This window comes from Triticum aestivum, chromosome 2A, assembly GCF_018294505.1.
Source record: "Triticum aestivum cultivar Chinese Spring chromosome 2A, IWGSC CS RefSeq v2.1, whole genome shotgun sequence".
In the NCBI taxonomy this organism is placed as follows: Eukaryota; Viridiplantae; Streptophyta; class Magnoliopsida; order Poales; family Poaceae; genus Triticum; species Triticum aestivum.
The window spans coordinates 83,998,541-84,009,395 of record NC_057797.1 but is presented as its reverse complement, the minus strand read 5'-3'; the positions used below and the strand labels follow the sequence as shown (position 1 = coordinate 84,009,395).

The window sequence follows — 10,855 nt, the reverse complement described above, 5'->3', positions numbered from 1 at the left end:
GCCTCCTGTTCTCGCGCGCCCAAGTCCAAGGCCCTGCGCGCCGCCGCCGCCCCCGCCGCCGACGCGGTCGACGAGGAGGCCCCCGCCTCCCCTCCTCCGTCAGGTGCGCCGCTCTCAGTCCCCTGTTCAGATTTTAGATTGGCTCTGTAGACCTCACCACGCGATTTGCTACTTGCGTACTGTCAGTTTTTTTTTTTTGGTTGCTATTATCCGATATTGTATGTGGAGCTCAAGACGCCGTGTGGTGAAGCGAAACAGTGGGTGATTGTTCTCTCGTGGTTGCAGATCCTGGCAGGGGAGTGGAGAACCTGGTGATCATCGGCTCCGGCCCGGCAGGGTACACCGCGGCCATCTACGCCGCCCGGGCCAACCTGAAACCTGTCGTCTTCGAAGGTTACCAGGTGGGCGGTGTTCCCGGAGGCCAGCTGATGACCACCACCGAGGTGGAGAATTTCCCTGGGTTCCCCGACGGCATAACCGGGCCTGATCTCATGGACAAGTAAGGATGCCCACAATCTGTATTGAACCGGTAAACGTTGCGTTTGCGATACTTACATGATTTATGCCAGAATGCGGAAGCAGGCGGAGCGGTGGGGTGCAGAGCTTCACCAAGAGGATGTTGAATTTATAGATGTGAAGAGTAGGCCATTTGTTATCCGTAGCAGTGACCGAGAGGTAAGCACTTCACGTTCTTCCTCTTGGTGCATCATAACATATTTTGGACTCTGAACTTGCCTCTCGTAAAAACAAGCTAGTGTTGCGTGTGAATTTTGTGAACATTCAATTCAATGGTTACTATTACTGTGATGTTAATCAAAACCAGGATCCGTTTTAAATAGAAACGTAACAAAGCAGAGCTAGTGAAAAGTGTAGGAAAGATAATGCGAGCTCTGAACCAGTGCAGAATTCGATGCGCTTTACTTATTTAGGTCTTTGTCTACTTTTTAGCTCTACCTTTATGACTTGACTCTTAGTTGTGCTGTAATTTGTCTTGTCACCTGTTATTAATTTATAGTGCACGTGAATTATTTTGCACATATTTTTTGCCGCACTAATCTTAGTGGCATATATATAGGTGAAATCCCATAGTGTAATCATTGCAACTGGAGCTACTGCGAAGCGACTTCGATTACCTCGTGAAGAAGAATTTTGGAGTAGAGGTATCAGCGCATGTGCAATATGTGATGGAGCATCACCATTGTACAAGGGTCAAGTTCTTGCGGTCGTTGGAGGAGGTGATACAGCTACCGAGGAAGCGATATATTTGACAAAATATGCGTGTCATGTTCATTTACTTGTTCGAAGGGACCAACTACGAGCATCCAAAGCTATGCAGGACCGGTAAGGCATTCTCCAAGTCTTCCCTATAAAATTATATCCTTTACTGTGATAAATATCAAAGTAGTCTTACCTGTTCATCTAAATCTTTCGTCCATGGATTGTCAAGATTTCACTTATTTTCGGTGTTAACATCAGTTGATACTTGATAGCTTAAACGGCTGTAAAAGGAATGCATGATTATTTCCACCTTACATCTATTGTAAATATTGTCAACTCGTTCACCATTCGGTGATGGCATTTAATTGCATGGTAATATGCTGAGCTACCACTTTAAAATGTTGGTTACATCGGCACAATTGTTCTTCGTTAATACTACAATTTGTGCTTGATGCAAACTAGGCCTAACCGCAACCTGGTTAGTATTGGTCGCTTACCTGTTTAGATACTCGAAATCACAATATTTCCAGAGGCCCATAGAACTCGAGGGCTGTAATTTTTGTTTGAACTTGTCTGTAGATGAAATTGTTAAGTTCTTTAAAGGGTGTTAGCTCCTCTTCAGTTGCATAATATATTAATGAAGTAAAATTTCAATTGCCTGGATGTTTGGTTAACAGGTTGATTATGGCGAATGTTTCAGAGTACTCAACAACCCCAACATAACAGTACATTTCAATACAGAAGCTGTGGATGTTGTCGGCAATACCAAAGGACAGATGTCTGGTATTCAGTTGAGGAGAATCGATACGGGAGAGGAAAAAGTTCTTGAAGTGAAAGGTCTATTTTATGGGATAGGACATACTCCAAACAGTCAGCTGCTACAAGGTCAAATTGAACTTGATAGTTCTGGATATATTTTGGTTGATGAAGGCACTGCAAAAACTTCAGTTGATGGCGTATTTGCTGCTGGTGATGTGCAGGTAACTCCATCCTTCATTCAATATCTGAAACTTCTACATGATTGTAGTGTGCTGCTTGAAGAAACGAGGACTTAATCCTGCTGCAGTTCATGTGTGCTATCACCTCACCACGTTACTTGTTCTAGCTTGCTAGCACATCATGTCTTGATGACCCTGCCTCTACTGTTTGGAAAATTCTGCAATGAAAGGCAATATATTTGTTTTCTAAGACATAAGACTTGTAGCCACTCATCATTAGATACCTATCCATGAAATATAGATATTCAGATATTCTGTTTATTATTTCAGCCCATTATCATGAACATTTTTTTATTTCACACATCTTCACCTGCAGGATCATGAATGGAGACAAGCCGTTACTGCAGCTGGATCTGGATGTATAGCTGCTTTGTCAGTTGAAAGATACTTAGTCTCCAATGATCTTCTTGTTGAATTTCACCAGGTATTATTTTTCATGCAAAATTTATTTGTTTAACGCAATTGATGCATGTGCATTTTGCCAGCTTCATTTTGCTTGGTCGTCATTGTCTCAATGAAAGCTGTCTCTTACCCTATGAATATCACTGGTCTCCAATATCATGGGTGTTGCAGTAATTTGTGTTAAATTTTGTCCATTCGAATTAAGCTTCCTAGTTTCCGTATATTAGCATGCTATGCAGGCATGCAGCCGCATTTGATTATTCTTTCGTGTATAAAATTTGGAGTTTAGACTTCCATCACCATAAGCTGTAGCGATGTGAAACTGTGAGTTGATATGTTCTGAATAAAAATCTGTGACGTTGTAAGTGGATAAAACCTGAGCTGCTAGAAATCATTAGTGTATGCATACTTAATGCACCTTCATATATTTTGGGGCTTATCTTCTGTAACAACCAATCAAGCTTATGTTACAACTTTTTGTTCTACTTGATTAAATTTCAGCCTGTTCGTGAAGAGAAAAAGAAGGAGATTGAAGGCAAAGATGTCGAGATGGGCTTCGACATTACTCACACAAAGCACAAAGGACAGGTGCCAAACATATACTCCCTCCGTTCGGAATTACTTGTCGCAGAAATGGATGTATCTAGACGTATTTTAGTTCTAGATACATCCATATCCGAGACAAGTAATTCCGAACGGAGGGAGTATATGCGTAGTGTGCCTCGTATAAATGCAAGTGTTCATGTCAAATTTGATCCTGAGCTTTGCCATCTTTGCAGTATGCACTCCGCAAGTTATACCATGGAAGTCCAAGGCTCATTTTGGTTCTATATACTTCTCCAACATGTGGTCCCTGCAGAACATTAAAACCAATTTTGAACAAGGTTAGTTCTTAAATTTTTGTAATTTAACTTTGAACATCTTAACATCTACTTAAATAAAATTTACTTGTCAGCCACCTTAAATCTAGTTAAACAAAATGTATCTTAGCATCTTCGCATCTACCTTAATTCTAGAAATAAATTTACTTTATGCTGGTTTCCTTTGACGACTGAGCATCCATAGTGACAAACCAAGCCAGTAGCCTGATAGTTTACGTTTGGATCTGCTAGAGCATGCCGAAGCTCAATTGTCTGTTCTAGAAATAAAATCCTTATTGAAGATAAACTCAATCCAACAAAGAACAATGTAGGATTGAAACACACCAAATGAATTGAGTTGGCATATGCTCATGCTGTCTGCATTGGATTGTGGCATTTATGAAGTTGGAAGTCGATAAGAACTGCATCAGTTGAAGGTGCCAATGTGCATTCCAGTCATAAATATCACCCACTCGATTAAAAGTGACCCTCCACACGTGCATCAATTAATCCTAAATCTTATCTGTTTTCAACACACTGCTAAACAATGGTATATTTTTGTTAGGGCCCTAGGTATATGTCTAAGACACTGGGTACAGATGTTACCATTTGAAATGCATTAGGTGGTCTGAACCACATGTTAGAGTACGTAATGGGCCTAATGGGCCCGTTAGTCTTAGGGTTAATTAGAGATAAGAGTCGCTTGCTTAGGGGTCAAGTAAGCCTTGCTTGGGAGTCAAGTAAACCTCTCTATATAAAGAGAGGAGATGTATCAATCTAATCAAGCAAGAATTAAGAAGGAAATCCCTTCCCTCTTGCCCGGCCGTGGGCAAAAAGGCCCCCGGCCGGCCCTCTCGCGCCCTCCTTCTAGCAGCGCCATAACAATTTGGTATCAGCTAGCTTCGGTTCGATCATGTCTTCACCGCCGCCCAACCCGTCTCTTCCGCTGCCGGTCACGACCGTCGCCCTGCTCCTGCCCGCGCCGGGATCCTCCGTCGCGCCCGCCCCCGTCGTCCTCACCCCGGAGGTGTCCGGGGCGCTGCGGGACCTAACACAGGCGGTCCAGGAGATCCACATGTTCTTGGCCGGGTCCTATGGGCCGCACCCGGCTGCGCCGCCCATCACCGCCACCGCGCCGCCGTGGCTGCCGTGGCAGCCGCCGCACCAAGCGGCCCCCGCCGCGCTCGCCGGGCTGCTGCAGCAGCCGCTGCAGCTGCCATCCATCGCCCCGTCCTGGCTGTCGTGGCAGCTGCCGCACCAGGCGGCCTCCGCCGCGCTCGTCGGGTTGCTGCAGCAGCCGCTGCAACTGCCATCCACCGCCACCACCACCCCGTCCTGGCTGCCGTGGCAGCCGCCGCACCAGGTGGCCTCCGCCGCGCTCATCGGGCCGCTGCCGCAGTTGCCATCCACCGCCCCGCCCTGGCTGCAGTGGCAGCCACCGCTCCTGGCGACCTCCGCCGCGCCCGGCGCTCCGCCGCAGCAGCCGCTGCAACTGCAGCAGCCATCACCGGTCAGCTCCGGCCCCGCATCGACCGCGCCGACGGGAGTCCCGATCCACTAGATCAAGTTCCCGCCGTCGCCATCACCGCTTCCCCAGGGCGTCCCCATCCAGCAGATCAAGCTTCCGCCGTCGCCGTCACCGCTTCCAGCTTGGATCACTACCCGCCACGTGTCGGCGACGGTGAGGCTGCAGGCTGCTGCACGCGGCCTCCTAGCGCGTCGGCGTGTGCGGGAGTTGCGTGGTCTGCAGCTGCCGCTCCTCCCAGTTGCGCTTCGCTGCGCAAAGGACCTCGATCTCGTCCGCTGCGTCGGGGATCTTGGGCATGCTGTTTTCCCCACGGACAACGCCCTCAAAGTCTGCGACATCGGCGGTTGGGGAGGCGCACCCCTCCTCGCCATTGTCCATCGACAACCCTCCACTCTTCTATGTGTGGTGCCGACCAACAGCCGTCCGGCGGGGAGAAGGCATGGTGTCACCGACAAGAGCGCACCGCGTAGCACCACTGCGTTCCGCCGCCGGCCGCCGCGAGGGCGCCTCTGCTGGTCACTCTTGCGACCACTTCCAGGTGGTCCTACACATGCACTCCTTTTGTCCAGATGGTGTCCATGGGATCCAGGTGGTTGTACACGTGCATGTCCGACGTGCGGATGGTGTCCACTTTTTGTTAAGGGGTCTAAAATAAAGCGTCCCAGTCCATTTCAGGTTGAGAATAATAAAACAAGCCGAGATGTAAAAGGCTTGTTTTTAGGTGTTAGGTTTAGGTTGCGTCGAGTCATGGTTATAAGTTGGTTAGGCTGCAGCTTGAGGACAAGCTGCATGTCCAGGTGTGGTGTAGTGTTAGAGTACGTAATGGGCCTAATGGGCCCGTTAGTCTTAGGGTTAATTAGAGATAAGAGTCGCTTGCTTAGGGGTCAAGTAAGCCTTGCTTGGGAGTCAAGTAAACCTCTCTATATAAAGAGAGGAGATGTATCAATCTAATCAAGCAAGAATTAAGAAGGAAATCCCTTCCCTCTTGCCCGGCCGTGGGCAAAAAGGCCCCCGGCCGGCCCTCTCGCGCCCTCCTTCTAGCAGCGCCATAACACCACACCACCTGATAGCTGATGGACTGTTCTATGGCAGCAATGTGACAATGCATGGATGTGATTTGATCACCTTGTCTACTTTTAATTTCATGAGAATCCCCTATTCAAGATAGCACCCTTCTCTATGCTTGGTGATATCACAGCAGTAGCCTTGTAAGAACTATAAATTTACCACTTCGGTGGTAAGAGTTAAATCTGATAGTTGCTCGTTTACCATTGGGCGCAGCACTGCACCTGCAACACCCTTGCTGATATATGGTACTCCCTCCGTTCACAAATATAAGATGTTTTGGATATTTCAATATGGACTACATACGGACTGAGATGACTGAACAAACACACTAAAACGTGTCTATATACATCCGATTCAGAAAGAAGTTAGAACATCTTATATTTGTGAACGGAGGAAGTACATAAGTTCTCAATTTGATACAGCTCCAAAAAAAAAAATAGTTCTCGTTCAATTATATTATATTTTTGTTGTCTGTTTTGTTGCTTGCTAATAATGATACATCATCCTTATGAAAATGATATTTCTTACAGGTTATAGATGAATATGACGAATACGTTCATTTTGTTGAAATTGACATCGAGGAGGACCCTGAAATAGCAGAAGCTGCAGGCATAATGGGGACACCATGTGTTCAGTTCTTTAAAAACAAAGAAATGATCAGGTTTGCTTCTTAGATTGGTCTTGCTAGTTTTTCTACTAAACTACGGCCGCGACCTAAACCACAACTTACCTAAACATTGGGTTAGCTGATATACGAGTATTTTATTGTTCTTACTGAACCTTCTTGCTCTATGACAGCAACCATTTTTGTACTTATACATAATTCCACTTTTGTACTTATCCTTTTGGTAGTAATAAGCCAAATTAAGCAGTGACCACCATGCTCACTTCATTTTCAATGGACGGGTTCTGCTGGAATTACATATCCCACAGTTAACATTTTTTTGCATCCAACCACAGGCTTAAGTTGAGATGTCACCATCCTGTAAATGAGGCCAAAACACATGAATAACTGGCATGTTGTATGTACACATAGAGATAGATCAGTGGTCAACACTTACGTGCATCTTCTTTCACGAATGCCATTTCGATGATGTTAAATAGGACAGTTGGCAGGACAAGTATGCTCTCTTTGCAAGTACTCCCTCCGTTTCTAAATATAAGCCTTTTTAGAGATTTCAATATGGACTACATATGGATGTATATAGATGTATTTTAGAGTTTGATTCACTCATTTTGCTCTGTATGTAGTCCGTATTGGAATCTCCAAAAAGTCTTATATTTAGGAACGGAGGGAGTACCTCTTAATTGTGACATGAGGGTTGCATTGTTCCGGGTTAACAAAGCTTCTACCATGCACCCGGAATTTCTCCCAAATATGTCGAACTTCTCTTGGGCAGTTGCTGAACTCTCGTCTTGCCTACTTTATATGGTGTCATAGCAGGCCCACCCTTCTGATATATCTTAATCTTGGAAATGCAGGACTTTCTCTGGTGTGAAGATGAAGAAGGAATACCGGGAGTTCATCGAGTCGAACAAATGATCTGAGCTCAATGTTCGTTCCAGGGTTTTGAGGTGTAATGGCCTCCATTTACACATATATTGACTATATTTAGAAGCCACGCTGGTGGGCAATTTTTGGTCAAAATTCTCAGATGAGCCTGGTGCAGTCCGATGCCATAGGAAATTAACCGACCGCCCTTATTGAATCCAAAATATATTCTTTGTTGTACAATATAACATCTTGTTGACCCCTTGCTCATGATCGTCTCAACAATGTGCATAGTATCTTTTATGTCTTTACTCAGTATACAGATCATATGCAATCTATTGCTGTCAACACAACTTTAAAGGGCCCTGCTATTGACCGGCGTTTCATGTCTATCCTCCACATGGTGCCCTCTGTCCCCCTATCCACTCCTCAACTCGTAGCCTCTGATCTTGATCTGCTGTCGTCCTTTAGTGCCGTGTTTAATTGAGGAACCGAATGAAATGGAATGCTATTGATCAAATGGGCCGTTTTGTTCATGTTTTTTTTTGGAAAATAGAGTTGAAATATTTACCTCGTTCATTAATTAAGAATAGAGTTATAGAGTTTTTTCTTGAAAAAGATGAGCGCGACATGTTGGGAAATACAAAAAACTCACCCTCCTGGCAATGATATTTCTCAAATGCCTAGCCCTTCCGACGTCCTAAATTAAGTCTCAATTTTATAATGAGGTGGAGGGAGTACGTGACAACCTCTAAAATGTAACGAGGTGGTGTGGCCTTTTTTCTGAAGACACAGGTATTCCATTCCGTCCATTCTAATTTGTCCGGGTGAGGCAGGCCACGACCTTTGGATTTTTTTTTGAGCATCAGTACAAACACAAGCGCTCATATACACGCGCATACACTCATCCATATAAACGCACACACGCTACGCTTCTCTCGTCCGGCTAGGAGACAGATCCAAAGCCTCCAAATCAACACCAAGTCGGCATTCTCCACCCTCAAAGTGAACCGTCATTTGAAAAGAAAAGGTGGGTTGCCAATCATTCGGTCTCGTGCATAGGGACAAAGGCGACAATTTCCTTATCCACACTTGTGTGCTTTTCTCACCCTCCAATGCGTTTGTTTGGAGTAAAAAGAAATATAATGAAATGGTTTCGTGCATGACTTTTTTTATCAGAGAGATGAAATGGAATGAAATGGGATGAATTTGGTTAATCTCACATCTTCTATTATCTATTGAAACAGTAAGATTACCTCTCATATGAAACCCAATCCATTACATTCTACTCCATCCGTCCCAAAATAAGTGTCTTGTTTTGAGACGGATGGAGTATTGTACTACCCAACCAAACATATCCTAAACCTGATGGGTAGTCAATTACACAACCTGTAATTGGCCTTGCCGGCCAGGCTGCACTCACCTACCCTCATTCGCCAACCTTCCCCGGTAAATATTCTCGTTAAACATATGTTGCAGAAATTTTGTCTTGTCTTAGTGGACATAAGTAGTATCCTTGAAAACCATGACATGGGGCTGTGTTCCTTATGTAAACCACCCCGAAGCCGGCACACCGTACAACATTGTAGGACATCAACGGATGCACGATGCATTTGGTAAGTGGATCCACACACAACCGAGTAAACCATGAAATTCATGCGATCTGTTTGTCCGTTCCAACCTTTCTGGCTGGACTCATCGTATCCCGTCCCCACGAGCACTCGGCGTACGTAGGCCCCGCCCCTGCTGGTTCCATCCAGCCCAATCCAATCCACACCTCCCATGCTGTGAGATCCGGTGACTTGCTACCAATGAATAGCGCGGCTACATTTCCCCTCTCTAGACCATTCAATCGACATGAACAGCCCCTGATCTAGGCTGTCCACTTGTAAGAGCAATTTTAATGGGGCGACCTATTTTGTCCGCCCGCGTCCGTTTGTGTCGGCGCGAGTAAAAATGGTGGCCCAACGCGCCGACCCAAACCCAAATCACATGTGCTTCGCGTCCACGCCGACGCATTTGCGGCTTAAATTTGCGTTTCAAATGCGTCGGCGTGGACGCCGAATGGACGACACGCATGCTTTCTCGCTGTCCATGGCGTCCCCACCTGGCGGCCGTCCAACTACCCGCTCCCCATGCGTCAGCGACGGTGGTCATCTTTTTTTAAGCCGATCGTGCGGCGGGTCCGTCCTCATCCAAACTCGTCGTCCACATCTAGGCAAGCTCGCTCCCCCATCACCGGCAAACCCTAGCCAACCCTAGCGAAAATGAGGCTCTTCGCTGGCGCCGGCAGCAGCAGCAGCAAGGCCAAGGGCAAGGCCCCTGCCGTCCCTTTCCCCTCCGAGTTCCCCTGGGCCGGCCCTGCGTCGACGCTCATCGACCTCACCGACCCCGAGGACGACGACGACGCCGTCGCCTAGGGCAACACGCCACCTCATAGTTTATTTTTTTAGGCCTTCTTTGGTACATAGGATAGGAATTTTATAGGAATAGGAAAATCATAGGAAGTGAGATGGCATGCATGTCGATTCTTATAAAGAAAGAGATGTCATTTGGTGCATAGGATAGAATTTTTTTTCATTGAGTCTAGGCTAATGTTTTATTCCTCCAAAACGTGAAGAATTGATTCCTATCCTACATAGGAATAGGAATCCATTCCTATAAACCAAAGGGCTTTAAATTATTTTTTCTTTACAAATTCTATGCTATAGAATTCCTACAAAAATCCTACAAATCAAAGAAGGCCTAATTAGTTTTATTTAATGCTAATGTGAATGCGTGAACTCTTGTCAGCCTTCCTGGCCGGCTTTAATGTTTAATTAAATTATTTTTTATTTTAAATATGTATGCATAGTTTTTTTTTTGTCGGCGCCGTCAAAATAGATCGGACGAGCATTGGGCGCATGCGCGGGCTGACCGACCCAAACGGGCTCTAATCCGACGGCCATGTTACTTTTTTTGCGATCATGTTACGGTTGACGTGCTACTAGACGCAAGCAAGTTGATCTCATTCCCGCGCGCCGACGCCGCAACATCCACCATCCCCTCGTGCACAAGGTCTCACGAAGCCTCGCCGCCGCTCCAGAGTCTTCACAGAGGCGAGACACGCGTCGGCACCGCGCACGACGACATCCGCCTCCAGATCCTCCGTTTTATCCCGCCCCCGAAACCGGGCAGACCACCCGACCCGCCCAATCCCCCACCACCTCAAAATAACCCCCCAATCCCCCCGAAACCGGGCCCCACCCCCGCCCCGCCCCGTCCCGTCCCGTAACTTAACAAACCCGCA

General features: G+C 46.4%; 1 protein-coding gene across 1 annotated transcript in view; it reads left to right on the top strand.

Annotated features, from left to right (window-relative positions):
* Window positions 1–7,873, top strand: part of LOC123187670 (thioredoxin reductase NTRC) — a gene marked incomplete in the record, with an annotated part of 8,437 nt that extends 564 nt beyond the window's left edge. The window contains 10 exon segments of the mRNA XM_044599588.1: window positions 1–103; window positions 286–499; window positions 570–675; window positions 1,076–1,341; window positions 1,919–2,198; window positions 2,533–2,640; window positions 3,120–3,206; window positions 3,398–3,502; window positions 6,605–6,735; window positions 7,557–7,873. Coding sequence (XP_044455523.1) covers window positions 1–103; window positions 286–499; window positions 570–675; window positions 1,076–1,341; window positions 1,919–2,198; window positions 2,533–2,640; window positions 3,120–3,206; window positions 3,398–3,502; window positions 6,605–6,735; window positions 7,557–7,617 — 1,461 coding nt within the window.
* Between the last annotated feature and the right edge of the window lie 2,982 nt (window positions 7,874–10,855).